The 23,852-nt window shown below is 45.1% G+C and overlaps 1 protein-coding gene across 1 annotated transcript in view; it reads right to left on the bottom strand.

Annotated features, from left to right (window-relative positions):
• The window catches only part of LOC135369817 (polyhomeotic-proximal chromatin protein-like), a 231,890-nt gene extending 216,402 nt beyond the window's left edge, over positions 1 to 15,488 (bottom strand). The window contains exon 1 of the mRNA XM_064603359.1: positions 15,147 to 15,488. Within this exon, the coding sequence (XP_064459429.1) occupies positions 15,147 to 15,434 (288 nt within the window). The 5' untranslated portion in view covers positions 15,435 to 15,488. The remainder of the gene's footprint in view (positions 1 to 15,146) is intronic.
• Between the last annotated feature and the right edge of the window lie 8,364 nt (positions 15,489 to 23,852).

Here is a 23,852-nt window from a genome sequence, read left to right as displayed (position 1 = left end):
TAGAAACGTGCCGACCTATATGCGTGTTGACGCACGGGAAAGTGCCACTGCTTATAGATGCCAGTTCTCCAAACGTCTGCTGTGGCGAGACGGACGTCACGTGTTACATATTTTATACACATTACCCACCACACATTAGGATGCACGGGAACTGCACGGCGCTACTCCTTAACCACTGTTCATGCAGCGTTTAGAGTGTAACACGTTTAAAAGATTCAGGGTTCACACATATGGTAACAGCTTCTGCAACGTCCGGAATGCCCTGTGATGTCTGCAAGGCTGTTTGATTAAAAAAAAAAGATACCTGTATATGCATGTATGTATGAGAAACTGGTGGATCGCAGGGCGGATTCAAGCCAAGTCTACATGCACACGTCACACCTCGGCAAAACTGACTTATGCTCAACGTGGTGAATGAGCTGAGCACGGATGAGCAAACGGACAGCTGAGTTGAGCGGCAACGAACGACTCCGAACTATTGCTGGTTCAGGATCCCCCTCCACTCTATCATGCTGACCATCACAATAGCGCATTAAGTTCATTTCGATATTCTGAACAGTTACAACGCCAGCATAAGGCCATGGGCAAAGGGTGGTCTCATGGGCAGAAGCGCCTAGAGCTGCTACACGGAGGATCGCGGCGTTCCCCATGAATATGTCCAAACTTAATGCAAAGTAACTGCTTCTGAGGCGGAAGCACACAACAGACAAACATTGTGTTGTGTTCCAGCCTCAGAACCGTAACTTGCCATTATGTTCACCAGTGGCTCTAATGTTCACCAGATGCCGCCGCCTCCGTAATTGTGCTGTATGTATGCATGTATGTATGTATGTATACATGTATGTATGTATACATGTATGTATGTATGTATGTATGTATAATAAGGAGCAAATTAAGGAGCAATGATAGCTTTTACTCCCCTAGATAGCAATCATTCCCCATTTTAGTCCACTGATCCCAAAATTTACTCCCCATGCACTCCAAATAGTCCCTAAATTTCGCAAAGTCCTCCTGGCATCTATAGTCCCAAAAGGGAGTAATGGGAGTAAATAGGAGTAATGTGGGAGTAAGAGTAAGGGAGTAAAGAGATATACATACGTAGGAGAGAATGTGAAGCGAGTGCGTGCGTGTCCCGTTAGTTGAACGAGGCCCCTGGTAAGTCGTCTGAAAGCAGATGCCAGCGTAGGGTAATTGGTTATCGCACCCAACCGACAATCGAGAGGTGCGTGGTTCGATTGCCGTCGAGTCGATTTCTGGCCTTTTCGATAAGTGCCACGTTCCAATTCGCATGTCTTAACAACAGACCTGACGAACCTCACACCCATGCTCGCCCATGCTCAATGTGGCGAATGAGCTGAGCATCTAGTGAGTGAGCAAACGTTGAGATTACCGGAGAGTGAGTAAGCATGTGTAAACGTGGAGCCACAAGTGCCGACTTCTGCTATGTGTATAGTATACGTGAGGGTCTATACGCTCCACAACTGCAGGTGGGTGACGGCCCTGAGCTGATTGCCATATCGGTAAAACCAACACCTTCTTTTGACCCGTGTTCGAGCTCCCGAGATAGAATCTGAGTGACAGTGCAGGGTCTATTTTGTGTCTCTTAAGTAGTTCATTTATGACCTGTTTTTTAGTTCATTCATGAAGCATGGCCATCTCATGGGTGCAGAGTTCTGCACCATTGCGAACCAGAATGTAGAGAAATAAATAAATAAAAAGAAACGGAGTAACCTTAGTGTTTTTCGCGACTAAGTACATGGGAATGTATGGGAAGCTTGTGGACCATATTTACTGTCCTAGCGAGTAAATTTCGGGTCGGGGTCTAATCGGATTGGATTGGATATGAAAGAAGAATATGGAGAGGTTAGTCCCGACCCAGTCAGGACTGGCTACTCCAAATGGCTAAAATGGGGAGTAATTGCAGTCAAGACACAGAACAGTTCCTCTGAGAATAATATGTTTTTTTTTTTTATTATGCGCGAGAGTTCGAGCCGCGTTGCCCCGTCAGTCTCGTCTTCCATACGTCACACATATGAGTAAGAAGTTGAAGTCAATGCGTGCTGGAATCCGCATAAGAGTTTGTCTAATTTAGGACGTCTTCTACTTTCGTCCATATCTTCCAGTGTAATGGTTTCGCAAAATATAGCTCTCCAATAAAGAACTCAGAGGGATCCTATAAATGCTGTGGCACTAAAATCTGAAAAGGTACAAACGGCGAAAAAGTAAAAGAAAAAAAGAAAAGCGCTACTAACTAAGTCCCCGTCTAACTAAGTCGCATTGAACCAGAACTAAAGCCTTGTTTACTGCGTCTCGAAGACGGTCGCGCTCGCAGTTTAATGACGTGACGTAGTTTCCTTTCCTTTCCCCTTTCCTTTTTTCCCCTCCTTTCTTCATTCATCCCGCGCTTCAACCGTGGCTAGTCCAGTTCGATTTCATTTTATTCAGCGCATCGCCGCAGAGCGCGTTTACTCGGGTAGACGAGTAGTTCGTCGAATTAAAAAAAAGCAGCAGCAGCAGCAAAAGAGGGACTTCAGCGAAAGTAGTCTCGGAAGCTCGAGAAGTAAGAAACTGGAACGGAAGACACGGAGACAGAGAGGAAAAAAAAAGAAAGAGGGCCATCCAAAATGAAAAAAAAAAAAAAAAAGAAAGGGGCTACCGGAGTATCGACGAACTCGGGACATAAAGAAAGGGAAAAAGTTTTTTCCTCCACCACCACCGCCGGTAGGATATAGGGAAAGGAGGTGGGCGTCGGTGTTGTAATGAAGCGGCCTGTACGACCAAAAAAAGAAAATAACGGGAAAAAGAGCGCGCCAAGAAGGAAGGAAGGAAGGAAGGTTCAAGAAGCAGACACGACGCGAGAGAAAGAAAGAAAGAAAGAGAAAAAGAGGTAAGGAAGGAAAGATACGAAATAAATAGTGGCTTAAGCAACGAGCGAGCAAACCTAAAGGCGAACGAGAGAGAGAGAAAAAAAACATATATATAAAGCGCACAAAAAAATACTTCTTCGTCTTCCCTGGGGGTCTTGGAAGGAGAGCTCTTGGTCGCGGCCTTCTTTTTTTCTCTTCTTTCCCTCCTCCGCCATCTTACTTTGCTTCCCTGACCATCGGCGCATCTCCTATCGCGACTTCTTTTCTTTCTTTCCTTTTTTTTTTCTTCCTTTCCTGAGCGCGTGTTTGCAGAGGACGACGACGACGGCGCGTTCGATGTCACTGCGTGTGTGTGTGTGCGTTGGCTGGCGTCCGACCGACGCCATGTTGCTGTCGTAGACCAACCAACGGCTTGCTATCTCTCGCCCCCCTCCGTTTGCGGGACACGTTTTACTTTTCTTTCCTTCCTATCTAAATGCCAAAAGAAAAAAGAAAATAGAGGGGGAAAAAAAGGAACGGGGGAGTCGTGTCCAGATTTCTGGAAGTACGACAGGTACGGTGAAAAAACGATGCAAAAACAGCTTTCAAAAAAAGAAAGAGAGATTGCAACGAGCTCGAGCTTTTCGAGAGATCCTTCGGGAACCAGGAAGAGAGAGAGAGCGAGAGAAAAAAAGAAGGGAGATATTATTGCGAAGAAGTCCGAAGTTTGAGGAACAGAGAAAAGCTTCATCCACTATCTCAGGTGTGTGCTTCCTTGCTGGTCATTTACGATATAGGTATCGGGACGCAGAGAGTTTGAGACTTGAGAGAGACGCGCGCGCGTGAAGTTCTTCAAAGTGCGAGTATCGTATAGGAAGATATACATTTATATACGGATACGAGGAATGGCCGAAATAAAGTTCGGACATGTTTCACATCTCTTTTTTTTTTTTTCTGCTTTTAATCTGCGTTTAATATTTTTTTTAAAGAAAAAGTCAGAGCAGGCTTTCGAATATCTGTTATGCCCCGCAGCCTTCGTTGGGAGAGCCGTATCATGAAGCCATGTAGAATAGGTGATACGTTATCTCACATGCGCAGGTGATACGAATGCTGTGTGTGTGTATATGTGGCTGTAGATGTGGGAGTTACCCGTGAGGCGTTCTTATGTACTTAAGTTTGCATGTGAAGCATCAATGAAAATTGATGAGTATATTTACATATCTGTCTAATATATTTATGTTACAATATCAATCAATCAATTAATCAATAATCGAGAGGTATATACTAATTATATAAACCAGCAGATGCAATTGCAGAGCTATTCCATAACTACATTTTATGAGAGAGAAAAAAAGAGTAGTTTTAATCGCGTTGGGGGACAGTATATGTAGTGCCACAACCATGAGGTCCTTTCCGGACTAAATACGAGGAAGTTTACGCGAAGTTTAGGGACTATCTGCAGTGCTGGGGAGTAACTTCCAGCGTCAGGGGAGTAAAATTGGGAGTAATCGCAATCTAGGGGATTAAAAGCTGTAATCTGTTGCCAATTAACTCATTTTATTTCTCTTAAAATGTAGGGCCACTATACCTCGTAAAAATTGCATAAATGCGATAGTTCCTCAAACAATAAATGACGCGCCGTATAGGTCAGATGTTTGTTGCTTTGTAAGGAAAAAAAAAAAAGAGGAAAATGTGCGTGTGGAGGAAGAGGAGGCGTGTTTGTGTTTGTGAGGAGGTATGTGTTCTTTTCTTTTTTTAATAAATGAACACGAAACTTAGTTCATTATTCCATTTCACAGAATTACAGCCGGCAATGGGGTATGGTATCGCCCCTGGCGGTGAAACTCCGCACTCATTGCCATCCAAATTAAGTTGTTTTTGTTCTGTTTTGTTGATTTGTTTTTGTTCAGCGCACAGAGCAAGGTTACATCATCTGAGAGCGCTTCTGTGTCCCACTGAGAAGCGCTGGTGTCACGAAATTTCTCCACCATGCGAAATACTGACGTCTTGGTCAAACACTTCATGAGGTTTGCAACCCACATAACTGTTACCAAGCACGGAACTTAGACAGTTTGTCATCGCAACAATACGTCTCACATGACGCACGTCCAGTAGGCGGCTGAACCACTCTAAGCATAATAAAACTCCTCGACAAATAAGTTGACTGACAATACGTTTTTCTTTTTTTTTCACACAGAGACACAAACAAGGGCATGCAATTCAAGACGAGCTGTCGCGACGCCAATAACACAACGGCGCCCCCGACTTAAAAAAAAGAAAAAGAAAGAAAGAAAAAGAAGGAGAGATGGTTATCGGCCCTCTTTTACCACTCTTCGTCGCCTCCCTCGACTTCCCCTAGTTTGACCACCAGCGACAGCAAACGTCTCATGTAGGAAAAAAGGTCATAAAGGGAAGATGAATGTCTTTATGGAGGTTGCGCTTTGACAGAGCAAAGCCGGCGAACGAGAGGATTTTGAAACGGTCTTGGCGGAAGTGAGACCGCGATTCCGCCCTGGAGTAATTGGATAGGGTTCGGAACAATGACTTATCTCCTAAACGGGCTTCTATTAGCGATGGGGCGGGCGGGGATATCCCGAAATGCCGCTGTTAAGAATGCACCGTTCAGAACCCCCATATGTTCAAAATCCCAAACCGGGCTAGCGTATAGCGTTGCGTGAGTGCCCAACTGTGGGGAGCCCTCCAATGGCGTGGTGAACTGTCAAAAAAACACCTTACCCAACCCAACCCAACCTAACCTAACCTAACCTAACCTAACCTAATTTTAACAATTTTTGCTCGTCTGTTGTGGCCGCCATGCTAAGCCAATAAAACCAGGTTTTTTGTTCACGACATGCAATGACTTCTACTGAGTTCAAAATAACGCAATAGTGCGAGGTTTGTCAGTAATATGTATTATTCAACGCTATCATTACGCCATTCTTCATAGTAAAGCTTTAATTTAGAAATCTGGGATTTTGAAAATCTGGGATTCTAAACGGTGGATTCTTAACGGTGGAATATCGTGGCATCCACGGGTGAGCAAGCGAAGATCCTCTGTGCCTCTGTGCTTTATCCGTTATTAGGCAGTTTTAGCGTAGAGTAACCAGGGTTGGATACCAGAAACGGAAACGGAAACGAGAAACGGTAATTACCGAAATTCAGCAGGAAACGAAAATGGAAACGGAAACAAAAGCGTTTTAGTTTTCACTACCAGAAACCGAAACGGAAACCAAATTCGCAGGACGTTTCCCTCAGTGGTTTCGCGTTACTTATATATATCCGCACTATTCTTCCAGTCATAATTCATTCATTCATTCGTTTATTTTCGGGACTTTCTTTCGTGTTGAGCCCACTGCGCAACAAGATGGACGCGAAAGTTTTGGATGACGAGTTATCTCCGCGCACGAGCGGAGACTTTTGAAACTTAAAGGCATGTATTTCCGCAGCCTAGAGAGGCATCTACTGGCGGTATATAAGATTCGTGACGAACTTTGGATTAAAGTCTTTAGTGTTGTGTTTGGTGGGGCTGTCCTTTTGCATCCATTATGTAGCTAGAATATCTGACATAAAAAAGCCAAAACTAGACAGTACGAGTTCCGGATGAGAACCTGAAGCCAGTACCGAAATTACATCGGAAACGGAAACAAAACTCTTAAAAGGAAACGGAAACAGAAACCGCTACCGAAAATCGTCCAGAAACAGAAACAGAAACGGAAACGAAAAGCCGAGTTTTTCAGTTACCGGAAACGGAACCTGAAACAATAATATTTTCGGTAACCAACCCTGAGAGTACCCAAGCTCTTTTAGGGTCCCACAGAGCTTATGGTCACTCTATACTAAAGCTATTTAGGCGAACTATAGCCAATAAGCAGCCGTATCGATAGAAATGGACATCGCAACCGCTATTACGAAAGCTCCCGTAGGCGTCTGTACATTACGCACACTAACTTGCATACTCCTTTACCTCGTAGAAACAGACCTCTTACTACAAGGAGCACGAGCACACGTCACTCATAAGCCCTCCTCCATTGAAACATTGCTCTACAGTTCGCACATTTATCGCGCTACCCCATTGAAGCGCGCGCAACAAGGCACTTAACCTACAATCCAATAACCCCTTTCCCCCGCTATCGCGCTTCTTTTTTTTGCCTCATTCTTTCTTCTTTTCTACCCATTCATTTTCCCTCGCGAATAACTGAATAATAAAATACATAAAATTGCTGCAAGGACGATTACACGCTTGCTGTGTTATCCAACTCTCTCTATATATACATAGGCATTTATACGTCAAGAGGGAGAGGGGGGGGAGCGATAAATAGATATAGACGCGATTATTTCGCGGAGAGAGGATTTTTCTCCTTCCTTCATTCTGTTGCTATGTGTCTGTCTCGACCTCATCCGTGGAAGAAAGAAAGAGAGAGATGAAGTTAATGGAGGGGAACCACCCGAATGAAGTATCTTTTTTTCTCCTGTCATATTGCTCCTGTCTTGTTTGGCCAACGTAAAGCGGTTTCTCTGATTGTTCTCAATGTGTCATGCTGAAGAGGGTCGTGTTATGTGAAGAGTTAGGGACGCGGTTTATTTCCGGGAGAAAAGGTGTCGATTTAATGTGCGCCCGCGCGCTCGATTTTTGTTGGCTACAGAAATGGTGGGGGTTTTGTTTTGACGGTTGTCGGCGTCGCTGGCGCGCCTGGGAAGATTGAGGTATTTTTCGAGTTACAGGTAGCATCCCGAACGTTTGTTTCGCTTCTTTCACGTTTGGGATTTGGAGTTTAATATACGGGGTGGTCTTATCAAAAATGAGGTCACGCGACGGCTTGTAACCCTTTTCCCTCCTCGCGTGACGTGTCAATGTAACCTCCTTTCTTCCCAGCTTTGCGCTCAAAACTACGAGCCGTCAAAAAAGAGGCGGAGCGAAGGGCTCATTTCCACGTATTTTCGGCGAATTTATTTCGGCAATAGCCATTGCATTACGAGTGGGATTATGTGCTACACTGAGTAAAATGACCACGGAGAACCCATTTCCGCAAAGAAAACGTTAGGTTGCCTTGGGAAATTTCGGAGTTCAATTCAAGATATTACCTTTCCGTCAATTGAAATGAAATAAAAATGCTACACATATGTGGCAAAAGTTGTTGGCAGAAAAAAAATCCCTTGACCGCATGTCTCTCCGAGGCTTACGTTTTTTACTATGAATTTCTATCATGGATGGTTGGTGGACCACCCTGTATGTTTGTTACAGGTTTAGTTAAGAGATGGCCGCTACTTCTGCTTAATAATGACGGGGCGACATGCGAAAATAATGTGTTGGGGTCTGAATGTCCTGGCGTCATTCGGAAGCTAGTGTATTACTGTTGTCAACCTAACAATGGAATCTCGGGTGCTGAACGAGACCGTTATATATAATATACTCCCATGACGTTGAGAATCACTTCCCAAACGCAAGTGTGTCCGGAAGGAATTACAAATACTACTACATTCCATACGCTATGTTGTCTTCTCATGGTTAGATACGCGGTGGTGATGGTGGTGGTGATGGTGATGATGATGGTGGTGATCATGGTGCACCCGTAAGAAAAAGGGTTGAGCAGTTACACCTTTTAGGATATAATAGTTGTCGCATATGTTGTGACTAAAAGGTGGCAAAGTTCTATCTGCTACCTCACTCTCAAAATAGAACTTCACCGCATTGTACGCTGTTTGCCAACCGTTGCTCCGTTGTCCTGCGCTGGTTGTAGTTCGTGCATATTAATCCCGGAAACACGCTTGCTATAGGGCTTCTCTGTGTATGCAGCAGTATAGAAAACGAGTAATGGGATGTAGAAAAACACACGTTTTATCTACATTTAGCGTATACACAGTGAATCAGTGAATTTTTAACACGTTTCGGGTGTAAATATCCTCTCCTATCGCACGCGCGCACCTTTGTTTCCTAAGTTTCACACCATACAGAAGGATGTTTTGTGAAACAATTTTCTCGATTATGTATTCTACAAAAGGCACCAATTCAAAGGGCATATTCTACAGGAAACACCATTTCAGGGGGGGTCGTCTTGCATTTAAAACAGTGTTTCAGATAGGCGTCGTGCAAAGAACGCTTTCAACACTGTTATTACACCTTTCATTTCAGTCTGCGGAATAAAAAAAATCATAGTGTGTACATTAAAAAAGAAAAAAAAGAAGCACCCTGGTTACACTCTGAAATATGTAAAAAAAGAATTACTGCGTATATTTCATTCACATACACTCCAGAGTTTAAACTCGATCTATTCAAACAGAAGGTCAGCCGTCAGTTAGCATATACAACCACCAAATCCACCTCGGTCACGCATGAGGAAAGCGATTTCTCTCATTGGAAAGGCAAGAGCAAAGCAAAGCAAAGGTAATTGAGATCGCTTTCTGTGGAAGCGCTCCGATGCAAACGGCGAGGAAATTTTCCAAGGCGTCCCGCGGTACGTTTTGACAAATTGCCCGATACAAAAAGGGGGCGGCGACAACCCATCTTCGCATCGCCCTCTGTGGTGAAACCTGCCTGTCATCTTTCACGAGGCTGTTAACGTTTCTTTGAAGCTATACCACGTGGCATTTAGCTGCCGCTTTGAATATGTTGGCAACGTATCGTTTATCCCTTCTTCGTCTATTCGTTGTGCGTAGCTATTCTAAGCGGGATTTATACGGCGCAATATTAATTTATTCAGGATGTTGTTGATAATGTCCCTGCATGCAGGACCGAACTGTGATATTGTGAACACTAAGCTGATGCATCCTGCTACATTCGTGCACGTTTCATGCTAGCTCATCAAATCATATCAGCCTGCACAGGTACTGGTTTAGGTTGCCGTGGCCTAAACGGAGGGGGAGACACACCATGACACCTTCATTTAATTGTGATTGTTGTCGTTGTGATGTTGTACGTAGAGAGCGTAGCTAGCACTATGAGGAATAGAGGAGTAAATTGAAGAGCAGTTGCAGCTTCTAGTCTCGTAGATTGCAATTACTGCCCATTTTAGCCTTCTAGCCCTAAAATTTGGCCGCCAGCATTACAAACAGTCCCTAAATTTCACATAAATGTGCATTTTGTCCCGAAGTAGACTAGTAGTTGCGGGCGCTAAATCTAGTCCTGTGAAGGACTAAAGTTATAGTTTTTTAAATATTCTACACGTGAAGGCTTTGTTCGACGTCCCTTCATAAAAATGGCTATGTGGTGTAGCGTGGCTTGAAGGCAACTCGAATAACCGCTACACGGAATACAGTTAACAGCAGACCAGAAAAAGACAATCAAATATGAGGTCTGGCCCACCTCTTTTGCGTGACCCTGGAATACATATTGAATCCGAGTGGACGTCCAGCCTCTTGGGCTTACTCCCTCTATCGCGTGTATTGTCAATAAGTGCGCCGAATAATGATCACGCTCATAAGATTTTTTTGTTTTTGTTTACTGACATTGATGACGAAACTACATATTACATAAACTGCTCCGTTTTCTTCACTTTACAGGAGGAGCTTATTGGCGACTATTCACTGTGGCAGGTGAGAAAACATACCTCAGAGTCTATAGTTGCCTTTCCTTGCGTTAGCTTTCGCCTCTGCCGTTGTGGTGACGTCTGCGGATTGGGAAGACGTATGCTTGCACTCTAAAAACAGAACTTCACCGCAAAGCACGCTGTGCGCCGACCAGTGCCACAAATGATAGGTTTATCGCTTCTGATTCGGGAACAGAGAGGGGCGCACGCCTTTTTATGGCAATTTAGATATGTCGTGATTGCCACAAAAAGGCGTACGCATCCCTCTCTCTTCATTCACCTTCATCATTCATTCATCTTCATCTTCATCGTACACTGTTAAAACAGAACTTCACCACATAGCACGGTCATAGCCAACCATCATTCCGAATGATATCATTCTGTGTATTGATTTGTTGAAAATGGGAGGAGGCGCCTATCTGGGACACATTATCTTGTCCCAGATAGGCGCCTCCCCCCTGTTTTGAACAAATCAGGACACAGAATGATTATATTCGGAATGATGGTTGGCTAGGAGGGTGCTCTGTGGTGAAGTTCTGTTTTAACAGTGTATCATTCGCGGCAACGGTTGGCGCACAGCGTGCTATGCGGTGAAGTTCTGTTTTTCGGGTGTGGCTAATAGTTGTGCTGTTGCATGTCGCTGGCGGAGAGGTTGCATGTCCTGAGCTGTATATAGTATGATTTGTACTGGCTTGTTCTCTTTGTAGTTGTGAGGTTTGCTGTAAATATTTGGCTGAATGCTTTGCTGTAGTACTTCGCTGGCGAAGAGTTACATATCCTAAACTGTACGTATTAGTCTTATTCATACTCGCACGTTAATGCCTTGTTATATTAAATTTTCCTCAAACACACTATGCTGACGCGAAAAGAACCGCCGGCATTCGCCACCACACAGGAGATTGCACTGCCTAGCCCTGAACGTGCCGTCTCTATTGGCGAGACAGGCAGACGGCCTCATGCAAGGTCGACCGAATAAACCACGACGGGTCTTCCGTCGCCGTTTCACGTGCTTATGACGGCCGACAGACAACGACGAGTTCTCCATCTAGCAGCTGCTGTATCGTCCGCATCCGTTGCTCAAGGCAAATGCAACGGAATCATTCACGGAATTATCTCTAAGAGACGTTGTATATAGAAGTGCAAGGTTAGCAACGGTTACGGCTCGCTCTCAGAGCCGCGCGCGCGGGGTGACGACTGCATAAAACAGGAAGGTAAAAATGCCCTGCGCGCGTTGGGGGGAAGTTTAGTTGAACGTATATGCGGTGCTTTGTACTAGTTGAGGGAAGCGATAGCGTTTATTGTGTCCCTGGATAACAATTCAGCAGGGGGGAGAATATCGAGAGGATTTAATGGTATAGAAGGCACATAATAATGGAGGTGTAAAAATTGGACACTGGGCAACACTCCACTTTCGTTCTCTATCTCACATGTGTTGGAAGTTGGAAATTGAATCAAATAAGCGGCCAGCGATCTCTTCTAAGCCATTGTAGTACATTTGTTTTATATAACAGAAATAATATAATAATAATAAATAATTACTATATTAATAAAATTATTACTAATAACAAATTATTAATATTAATAAAATAATATAATAACATAATATTACAGGTTCGCGCATCTGCGTTTAATCTTGTACCTGCGCTCTAGTCTTACACTCTTAAAAATGAACTTCACCGCATAGCACGCTCTTAGCCAACCATCATCTCGAATGATATCGTTATCTGCCCTGATTTGTTCAAAACGGTAGGCGTACGCCTGTTTTGTGACACTTACGCTGTTTATAATGGTCACAAAAAATAGCGTACGCCTCCCGTATTCAGCAAATCAGGGCAGATAACGACATCATTCGAGATGACGGTTGGCTAGGAGCGTGCTATGCGGTGAAGTTTATTTCTAAGAGAGTATTATGCGACTAGAGCACACTGCCACCTCAAATTAGTGTCAGTAGCCAACGCGCCAACGTCCCCGACTCTTAAAACAGAACTTCACCGCATAGCACGCTCCTAACCAACCATAATCCCGAATGACATCGTTCTATACCCCCTAATTTGTTGAAAATGGGAGGCGTACGCTTTTTTTTTATTTGTAATACTTATGCAGTTATGTTAATTGTTACAAAAAAGATGTACACTCTTAAAAATGAACTTCACCGCATAGCACGCTCCTAGCCAACCATCATCTCGAGTGATATCGTTATCTGCCCTGATTTGTTGAAAACTGGAGGCGTACGCCTTTTTTGTGACACTTATGCTGCTCATAATTGTCACAGAAAAGGTGTACGCCTCCCGTTTTCAACAAATCGGGGCAGATAACGATATCATTTGAGATTATAGTTGGCTAGGAGCGTGCTATGTGGTGAAGTTCATTTTTAAGAGTGTACGCTTTCGACAAATTAGGGGCGATAGCGGCATCATTCTGTACAACGGTTGTCCTTCACCGTGTTATGTGGTGAAGGCTCCTTTCTTAAGAGAAATCTGCGAGCCACACTGTTCACATGGAACATGGATATTCATGTTTTGACGAACGTGCTCTGTAATGGTGGCAGAGCTCATGAGTGCTTCATGTAAGTTTCTAAACACTGGGATATATAGTATCATCATTCTCTCGTTAGTCCATCACCTCACCATTTCCTATTTTATACTAACCAGTGCGCACTGTGGTATATTTAAGTTAACGTTGTAACAGATTTATGTGTCATTGCCGACATGCGTCTACATCTGCAATAACAAAGTTGAAGTTGATGTGGGCAAAAAAATAAATAAAAACAACAACAACAAACAGAAGAAGAAGAAGAAAAAAAAACACCGCCACCACCAGCAATGGTGTGGAGTTATCTCTCCTGGCAATGAAACTCCCCGACCACCATCCTCAAATAAAGATGTTGTTCTTCCTCGTCACTACATATATTTGTTGTTGTTAGTCACAGAGATATAACATACCCCGTCTCAACGGTTCAGGGTCTACTTGATTCATGAAGACGTCTGTATATCGTTGGCTTGTTACGTCATCGCCGGTACTACCCAATGGCATGACGTTGCGCGGAGGAAGGCGCATGAAGTTCACCCAGAACGCACAAACAAACACTGAACATCATCCTGACATTCGACAGACAGAATGGTTACTGAAGACACACTGTATACATGCGGGCAGTAAATTAACGTCGATAATGTTCCGATTAACTTGCAACTGGGAACATATAAGAAAGTTCTTGCACATTGATGTTGGAATAAAGTATGGCTGCTGTAAGAAGGTTGTGTACCACTGTTGAAAAGTGCACACGTAAGCTAAATGATAATAACTAATGCTAAAAACAATGTTTTACTCCTTCTGGCTGGCCTTTTGGTACTATATACTTGCGCACCCCTTGGTGATACTGCAGGGTACGAGACATGTAACATTCTTCTAATGATCTTTCCCGGGTTTTTGCTTCACGCCTCCCCCACAGTTGGAGTGGAAAACACATTACATTACATTCATTACTTATGAGCGAGTCTATGGTGCGGAAGGTCTGTGATAGTATCGCGAGGTGTCAAAGCTATATCACTGCACTTGTGGTAAGACGTACGTAATACTACTGTTCTTCTCCACCGTGAAACAAATTCAATCGTAGGTATCTAAAACAATGAAAATCTGAAGTTACCATACCAGTTACGCTATCGGCTTCAGGGTTCTGGACTGTACTTATGACAAATCATCAAATCAGCAGCCTGTAGTAATGATCAAATAATTTTTACCTCACGTTCGGATAGTTTGTTTTTTTATGTTTAATGGCGCAAAAAGCCACTTCCTGATGCCAAGTGGGTTATAGGGTTTGAATGGGCTCAACACAGATGAAAAAGAGAGAGAGAAAAAAAAACGAAAAAGAAACAGCCCTAGCGTGAAGTGCGTATTGACATTTTGTTATGACGTAATGATCAAATCACTCACAGCTGTATTATTTTGTAACACAGTTCGATAACGAATCCTCAGAACCACGTTGTTTTCCAAACGTTATGCAGAGCGCTACCAGTGCTTGGTCATTTTTAACTGTCCAAAAATCTGTGGGTACGTTTCCCTGAAGAACACCACGCACTACAGCGCTCCGTACTGAGCCGACCACGAGCCGCAATTAAAAGCGTCCCTCTGATAATTCCAAACGAGACCAAATTCCCGTTCATCATCCACGCGACCGCAAAACGCACACCGAGTCAGCCCGCACTTTGAGTGAGGGGAAAAGACTAGCAGCAGCAGGAGCAGAAACTGCTCTGTCTGTCTCTTGGTTTGACGAGCGCAGGATGACGTAATCATAAAAGGGCAAGGAGAAAAGGGAGCACGCGGATGAAAATCGAATCGTACACAGCGGCGGGAACATTTTAAACCCGAGTTCCACATTGTTGGCGGGATTTTCCCGAATAAACACTCGCCGTCTGTTGAATTCGAGCGTCTGTCTCACAAGAACGCGCGCGCGCGGCGCCGCGCGTTCGCTTGTTTTTTTTTTCAATCGTCAAACGTCTGCCAATCGCGTTGCGGGGATTGTTTTTCTTTTCAAATAGATTTGAAGAATACTTGCTCTGAAAAAGATTGTACTAAACCAGCGTTGTCTGTTGTTCGTCTACGGTCGCATAGAGAGTTTAAATTTTCGCAACATTTTGGGGCAAACCTCAACGCTGTCACCGTTAGTCGTGAAAGTACTGACAAAAATCGTTACTACGTTACGGTGTAGCTGAACGTGTACCGCCTTTGCGGTGTGTTTGACCTACAACACCACGTGAGAAGGGTGAAAGCTGTCACTCACCACTGGCGAATTCATTCGACACCCCGAACAGTCACACACCGGCGGATGCACTGACAGTACGCCTTTGGCCAGCAACAGTTTCATAGACTTCCCGTGGTGGCGAATGCTGCGCTTCCAGTCTTTCGCCGTTTCGCGTCCACTGACGTACTGAAACTCGTTGGGCGTCAACCAGGTATCCTTGAACAGGATGCAAGGCCCTTTTGAACCCTGACACAGGCGGGACAGGTAAAGGAGACCCTTGTTCCCTCCGCACTCCACTTCGAGGATCACTTCGCCGTCGCGATACATGGCTGCTGTGCTGCCGTGACACGCTGGGCACAGGACACGTCGTATTCGTCGACAGCGGCGAGGCGAGACTCGACGGACGCCGGAGGCGCGTGCAAGCTTGGACCAGGGGCGCGCACGCTCGTTTGCTCCGTCTCGCCCATTCGAGGGTGAGGAGGTCGGAAGGGAGAGGGAGTTCCGCCGTTTTGAGAGAGAAATTGGGGGGGAGAGAGGGAAGAGCACGAAAATGGACGCAGCTCGCCGAGAGGAAGGGAAAAAAGTTGGGACGGCCAGAAGAAAACAATATTCCGAGAGGCGAAGTATACGATATAGTTTCTTCTTGTTCGAGGGAGGAGAAGGGATAGAAAGGGGAGAAAAAAAAAAAAAAAACTACGTCGTTTCGTACGTTGCCTTTTGTTGCGAGTTTGGGACACTTTTTCGAGCTTGTTGATGCCAACGATCTTTGTTGTGTTTCTCGGAGAGAAGGTTGTGGTGGCGAAGTTTTTTTTTTTTGGTTTTTGAAGTTTAGATTCTTGCGCGCCTCTCAAGTTGTAGGGCCACCTGGGTGTTGTTGTCGTTTTGGGTGAGCGCGGAAGGGTGAAGAAAAAGGGTGAAGCCGGAAGAGGAAAGAAGGGATAACGCGCGTGCATCGGATTGGATTGAAGGCTGGTGAAGAGCGGAAGACGTGTGGCTAAGTGGGATTGATGGTTCGACAGGACTGTACGGTTGTCAAAAATTTGGAGGGATACGAGGGGGGGGGGGGGGGAGTTGACGCTGCTTCCGCATGTGGGTTGGAAAATGAAGTGTCTGGTTTCGTCGGATGTCATCGACTTTAGCGGGAGAACGAATAATGTTTAAGCGATAACTCGGTAAAGTGGTCGTACTTAAGAGAGCCTCTATTACGATTCAATGCGATTTGAAGGACAGTTTGAAGATAGGTTGGGCCTTGCGAATGACAATCACCGCATTGTGGTTTCGTATGCACGTTAAATTCAGTCGAAAACCTCGCAGTGAGACACTAGGGGGCCGACTTCTAGGGGAACTGTGCCGAGACACAACAGGCTCTGATGGCCCATACAACACGCTGGGCGATGGAACACGTTACAACAACAACAACAACAATAACTTTATTTTGAACACGATGGAAATTGATGTTCTGAGGCTGGAACACAGAAGAAAGGACAAACGCACCCTGGACTGAGGCAATCCAGAAGTTGTGGGTTCGAGTCCTGCAGCTGGCTAACCTTCTCAGTGACCTCCTTCTTTCTTCGTTGATTCTTCAAACTTTATCTTGTCTGGATGGAATGGAATGGAATGCATTTTTTTGTCTGAATGGGCACCACTTTTTCAAGCATTCAAGTTACTATACTCACCGGTCTGAGACGCCGATAGGAGTCGAGACGGGGATCATCTGCGACGGGAAAGGTACCGTGTGCTGGGTGTCTACCAACCTGGAAATTTCGATTCGACAGGCAAAGTCAGGCGATTGTCAGGGAAGTTGCCAAAAAAGCAGCTGAAGCGAGGGAAAATCGCGGGCAAGTGCCATGACAATATGTTGGGGATCGCGAGTTCCGATCAGTGCGGTTGAGTAGCCACGCCGCAACAACGTTGCCGAGAGTAACAGTTCACCAACACGACAAGCTCAGAGGCAGGAAACACTAATCACTACAGCATTACTAATAAGTGAACTTCAATGAAAAAGGACAAGGGTCATAAATGAGGCACAGTACGAGGTCTCCCTATACTGCAGGAAAAAAAAAATTGGTTCTCTTAAAGAGTAAGGAGGAACGTGTATTCTGCTGGCTTAAATTCAATAAATGATTTGTATTATTCGGTTGTTCAATAAAGCGTGTCCTTTATGAGTGACCTATGTATCAAAACGTAGGAGCAGGCACCAAGTTCCCTTTTGTTTAGGTCAGGGAATTCGGCTGAAATAGTCGGTGAATATTTGGGGAAGTCGGGGAATTTGAAGGCTACAATTTTGAAGACACCCTGCGCATATCACACACACACACACACACACACACGAACGTCTCTAAGAACACTTTAGTAGCGAATCTGTTCCAGTTGAACAAGCAAGTAACGGTAGCGGCCAATTAATATCATTGGACATCAACATCACAACCCATGATTCGACTTCATCTTCAGCATCGCATCACTTCATAGGCCATCGCTCAATATCAACTTCAGCATCACATCGCAGCGCATCACCCAACATAATTTTCAACGATGTGATCGTGAATGATGGCCGCGATGGCCGTCATGAGTGAACTATGCTTCACCGTCGCCTTCAGACCAATCTACCTATCTGGACAGCAATACCATGGAAATGGTTGGTTATACAAAGAACGCCAGTTCCGCCGACGAGGCAAATGAGGGCTTTCCCATCGGCGGCGCTGCAGCAAGGCACGCCGGAAACGGTAGAAGCATCAAGCGAAATGTATTGGCCTGCGTTGACGACGATGAAATCGAGGCCTCACGCTGACTTCTTCGTGGAAAGAGGAAGAAGTTAGAAGAAGACGTTTGGGATGACCCATAAAAGAATCAGCAGTCATTCGCGAAGCAGTAAAGCAATGAGAGCACTTTCGGGTACACAAAACCGACGACTTACGTTATTACACTTGTGTTTGCGGGAAAGTGGGGGAGGGGGGTGCATAAAAAGGGAAGGGAAGAAAGCACCCCACGAATACGAAATTCGCGAGAAGTTTTATAGCGCTTAAGCGGTTTTACGTGCACGTAATTAAAAAGAAAGAGAAAGACAAAGGAAAAAAGTAGGGAAATGTCTCGTCACGTGATTGTGTAACGTCTCCCGAATGGGGAGAGTAGGTGAGAGGTGCACGAGGTGGAGAGAGAGAGAGTTGCTTGGGTGCTTAATAACATAGTTCAGGCGGTCAGGTTTCGAACATTGTGCTGTGGGAAAGGAGGAGCTGAATAAAAAAGAAAAAGAAACTTCTCGGGGTGTTCCCGCTTTTTCATCGAAAATCGTGTTTTGATGTCCTTTATCGCGCGTTTACCAACGAACTATAGAGCAATCTGTTTTCCTGCACTATGGAGTGAGGATTAACGCCACCTAAGTGACGTTGGCTTATCTTGTTACGTAAACACAAATCCCTACATATAAAAACAGAAGACAACAGATGCTTTGGTTGCTTTTTGCTTATATTTAGTGGTATGAGTATGAAACCAAGCAGAAAGTGCGTTGCTCAACGTGCTTCTGGGATAAAAGTGCGAAACATCCCACTACATCCTCATTACTTATTTGTTGTTGTTGTTGTTGGAATAAAAGTGGGGAGCACGTGCGCCCGTGTGCTGGTGGTCGAGCTGGTCGTTGTTCAGCGTTTTTATGTTTTGCCTTGATACGTATAGAGGTATGAGGTACTTAAGTTGCGGGTTCAAACCAGGTCAAGAACGCCAGCAATTTGAAGGCGTTGCACAAATCCTTAGACGTGAATCGTCATGCACAAGGGTATACCGTTCGTGTGCTGAGATATCAGCTCAGAACCCTCAGTTAATCGACAGGCCAATCACCGTGGCGCGACTTATGGCCGCAGTTGTCACGCGGTGTAAACCCACGAATTACATAATGTTAGGCAGCAGAGCAACGAGGCACACGGATGGAACGATGGGACGAGGAGTGCATTTATTCGTACACGGCCATATACGTCCGTGCCTTCGTCGTCGTCACATTGACCCCATCTCGTGGTCAGGGAGAATGACAGAAGAAAGATGACGATGTGGACGTGAAGGCGAAGATGACGTTGATGGTGGCAGAGGATGTAGAGGAACGTAAGCTATCGTAGACAATGAAGTCGAGAGCGTCGGGTAGTCGTCGGGGAACTTCCTGAATATCGCGTAATCATCATCGCGATAGCATCATATCATCGTCATCGTCGTCGGCGAAGGCTATGGCGGTGAAAATGAAGGCGACGAACAGATGTTCGTCACCTTCATTTACCATCTTGGCCCAATATTGGCAATGCTGGCCCAATATTGGTCCAAGCTTGGTCCAGTATTTTGCCGACATTGCCAATATTGGTCCGATATTGGGTCAATATGTTGTGCTGCTTGGGTCGTGATGATGCTGATGAATATTAAGCGATTTCCTCTGCTTTTTGGGTTCCGTGCTAGCGCCGACAGATGGAGGGGGGACAGCAGAAAGCAGAGGGGGACAGATGGTTAGTATGCGTCCTGGGCTGACTTCAGTGGGAACTGCGCCGAGATTCGTCTGGAAAGCCTGCCGAAAAGGCCAGAGAAAACCTCATACAGCACAGCCTGGATTCGAACCCACCATCTCCCAGTCTTCAGCACGACCTTGTTTCCTCTTCACAATAATAAATATACCATACCATACCATACCATACCATACCATACCAAATAAGATGATGGCTTGTCGCGAGCCTTATACCTTTTAGATATGACTGAACATTCGCTAGAATAAAAAAAAAATGTTGAAATAATCCTTTTTGCCCAGGCCTTACTGTGGCTGAAGTTGAAGGTCGATGGTGAAAGTAACCAATTACCGTTGAGGATACACATTCTCGGATATGCTGCCTTTGTTCATATCTGTCATTACAACCACGTCCGTTCCTTTACATCTCATAATGCTCCCACATTATGACATGCTTCCACATTATGACCGCCAAAACTGTCACAAAATACAAAAACACACTCATTCTTCGTCACCGAGAAAACAACCGCTTCACAGTAGCCGGAACTATTTAGCCAACCACCTTCTAACGAAAGTAGCAGTCTTGCCACGAAAGGTGTTCCTTTTGGATCGATTTAAACCCTCTTGGCCTTTCCTCCATTCGAGAAACTTCCAACATTCGTCGTCGGCATGACACCGTCAAAGACGCGCAGTGTCGAAAGATGTGCGCGCGTCTTCCGAAGTCCAACTCGTGCTCGCGCGGGCACACACAGAGCGACAAACTAACTTTCGAATCGGCTCGCTTTGAAGCGCCGCGGAGGAAAAAAAAAAACCTCGCCAGCGCATTCTCGCTGCCTCGCTCTGATTGAAAGCGTCACTGCAGACGACGGCGCTTTAGGATCTCGCCGCCGCACGCGCTTTCATTAGGGACCCAATGTCCCCCTAACGCCACCCTCTTCCCCCCCCCCCCCCCCCACGCACTGTTCCTGGATCGGATGCCTTTTAGAGAGAAGGATGGATAGAGTGGTCTTGATAGATTCGTTGCAGCGCAGATTCTAATTTATGACGACCACAATATATTTACTTCGTATATATTCGTATCGTGATTGGAAGAAGAAAAAAAAACTACTGGTCTCCATGCTGATGATCCAGGAAGAGTAATAGTATAACAATCGTTGAGCTTCTGAAAAAATGCGGGGATGATCGTTTTTGTTTTTGTTTTTTAATTGCGCATAGTGGTTTGCATATATCGGTCAAATGTAGGCACGCAGCTTGAATGAGTTGCGATAAAATGCTACAGAGGATTGGCGTGAAGAACAAAGATTTTTGGCCGCACGAGTACCTTAGGTAGCACACATAACCATCTCGCAACGTAGCTGCACGATGTGACAGGAACCGCGAGCCCGCAGTTGGTCCCTCAATGAATGTCCTTCGAATCACTAATCCTACCAAAGGTGGAATATGCAGCCTCCGCGTGGGATACTGAGATCACAGCACAGTCTCAAACTGAATTGAAGCAGTCCAAAATAGGGCAGCCCGATTCATATTCGGTAGTTACAACCGCAGCGCATAGTGTCACTGCCATGAAGAATAATCTCAGTCTGCGTCGGCACGCCGAACAATAGCTCGTGTCCGGTTGTTTCACAGAATTTATTGTCGTTAAGAGATAGTTAATCCAACAGCCTACATAATATATCAGCTTGTACCGATGACCCGCAGAAAGTGAGCATTTCCTCATGCTAAACATGGTCATATCTCGATTCGTTTCTGCCTCATACATCGCTGGAGTGGAACCGCCTTCCCGGTGCCATTACCTCCATTACCGACACCAAGCAATTTAAGAAATGTTTAAGCGACCACTTCGCTGCATAGTCAATTTTCAAGCCCCGTGTTGTATACTTGTGCTGTCACTGTTTCCTCTAATCGACCCAGATTTCTCAATTTCTCTTCTTTTTTTTTTACTTCCACGTATACTGTGCAATTTTTTGCATGTGGACTTTGAAAACATTTCTGTATGCTGCTCATATTAACATTATATTATTAAATGTTAACCACTCCCCTCTGTATTGCCTCACGGCCCTGAGGGTAGATAAATAAATGCGTTTGAGGGTCGCACAACACGGCAGCAGTCCACCATCCGCCTGCATATCTTTTCCTTTTCTTCTTTAATTTTCTTCCTTGCAGCAGCCATAAACGTTTATGCGCTCACGGTTCCCGTAGCGCCATCTGCCGTCCGAGCTAAGTTTTCGGCGCAGACCACAGGAATTTCTGAGGAGCTGGGGCAATAATGCTATCCCATTAAAGTCTCTGTCATTTAATATCCGTGTAGTCTCGCAGCGTTTACGAGGAGAATGAGTTAGCGAGTGAGAAAGAAAACATCAGAGAAAGAGAGAGAGAGAGCGCAAGTGAGACGTGGAATAATAGCTCTTCCAGTTAATACTTTAGTCGTTGTCGATTAACTTTGCACAGCTTGTTGCCGTGGATATCCCTGTATACTGTCTGTGCAGTCTAAGGTTTCCCTTCGGTTTGCAGTCAGATGTCGAAACCTCAAGCAGCACAACATCTTGGCCCAATATTGCACCAATATTGGCAATACCGGCTCAGTATTGCGTCAGTATCGCCGATATTGGGCCAATATTTGGCCAAGTTGTTGTGCGGCTTGGGACGGTTCCCCCCGAATTCAGCCCAGGACACGTACTATATGAACTGTCTCTCATACTTTCCTGCTGTCCCTTCTTCGCCTGTCGTACATACCCCCAGCTGCGTTGCGGTGCTGAACAAAAATGCCAGTTAGAAGTCCAAGCTCATGCTTTTACCTGGTCGTATGTGCGTATGTTGAAAGTGGTTACAATACAGTGCTCTAGGGATTTTCAACTCCACAGAAACAAGAGACAAGACACTGAAGAGATAAGCTTCGATAAGCAATCCTAAATTTCCCCAGTCGTCGGGTATGTATAGATAATGGATAATAAGTTCCGTTAGAGGAACCAGACCGAACATATTAGTACCTATATTTATGGGCCCACGAGGATAAACATTCAACACATGAGTCCCTCCCGATAAACAACCGGTGCCTTTGAGGGAGTACCCTCCCCAAAAGGGAAACATTTCTCCCTTCGTCGTTGGTGAGGGGGAGTTCATTAGAAGTTTTTGTGGGCCAACTTTATCTTTTCTTTTCACGTGCTTGTGCAGAGTGAATGGGGCGACGACCTTTTTCGACGGCACGTTGCTAACTACGACTAATAAGTACATTAGCTTGCCACGCGACGCGCCCTGTGCGCTGGCTTTTTGTAGCTGAGTTTACTTTAACCCAACGTATTTGCCTGGACCGGGCAAGCGTGCTTGCCTTCGATTCGTGCGACTCCGTAGAGGCAGGCCGGAAAAGAGGCGAGATGAGAAAGAAATAAAGGAAATAAGGGAAAAAAGGGGGTCGGGACTAATTACGTAACTAAAGAGAAGGAAAAAAGCATTGAAACTCATTAGGATCAGCGGCTCGACAGAGCTGGGCCCTCCCGCGCACAAAACAAAGATGGCCGGTCTCGAAGAAGAAGAAGAAGGAGAGGGGAAGGAATGGACAAACAAGGTTCGTGAATGCGTAAAAAGGGGAGGACTTAAGGGAGAAGGAGAAGCATTGATGAAGATGCATTGGAAGTAAAGGAACGATCAACGTTTTGTTTTACACCCGTTCACCTTCTTGTTTAGGGATAAATAAGTGAGATCGCCTCGGTGCTTCAAGAAAACTTCGTGGAATGAAGTTGTGTAAGTAAAGCAGGCTTGTGGCTGCACGCGAGGGTGCAGTTGAGGTTGCATTTTTATGAAACCTATCCAGTGTAACGGAATGAAATGCTCGCAGTTATGGCGCAGATGCCCCGCTCAGTGAAGCTTTTATATAGGGACACGTTAAAGACGTTCGGGACATATCAGGGAGAAGTGGAGGCAAGACAAAGTGATGTGGTAAGCAATAACGACACTAAGGGAACAATTCCTTATCTTTCATGCTTGTCACGCAGATACATTATCTCGTTTATGTGCTGTACTATAGGGATAACGCAATGAAATTTTCCTATACAGTATACTAATGTATAGATTCGTCCCATAACACGCTGAGGCCGTCAACCGCAATATAGGTGCTGCTGTCACCTCTTCCGCTACGCTGCGATAGTGGGACACATGGTTTTTTTATTTGTTTTATTTTTTGTGACGTATCCTACGTAGCCAAGACAGAGGCAAACCGCTCCCGTTATTAGCCAATGGGAAACAGAATGACATGATTCTGAATGATGCTATACATGGGT

The sequence above is a fragment of the Ornithodoros turicata genome, chromosome 10, assembly GCF_037126465.1.
Source record: "Ornithodoros turicata isolate Travis chromosome 10, ASM3712646v1, whole genome shotgun sequence".
Classification (NCBI taxonomy): Eukaryota; Metazoa; Arthropoda; class Arachnida; order Ixodida; family Argasidae; genus Ornithodoros; species Ornithodoros turicata.
Note: the sequence above shows the minus strand (reverse complement) of the source record. Positions and strands in the feature narration are given on the sequence as shown.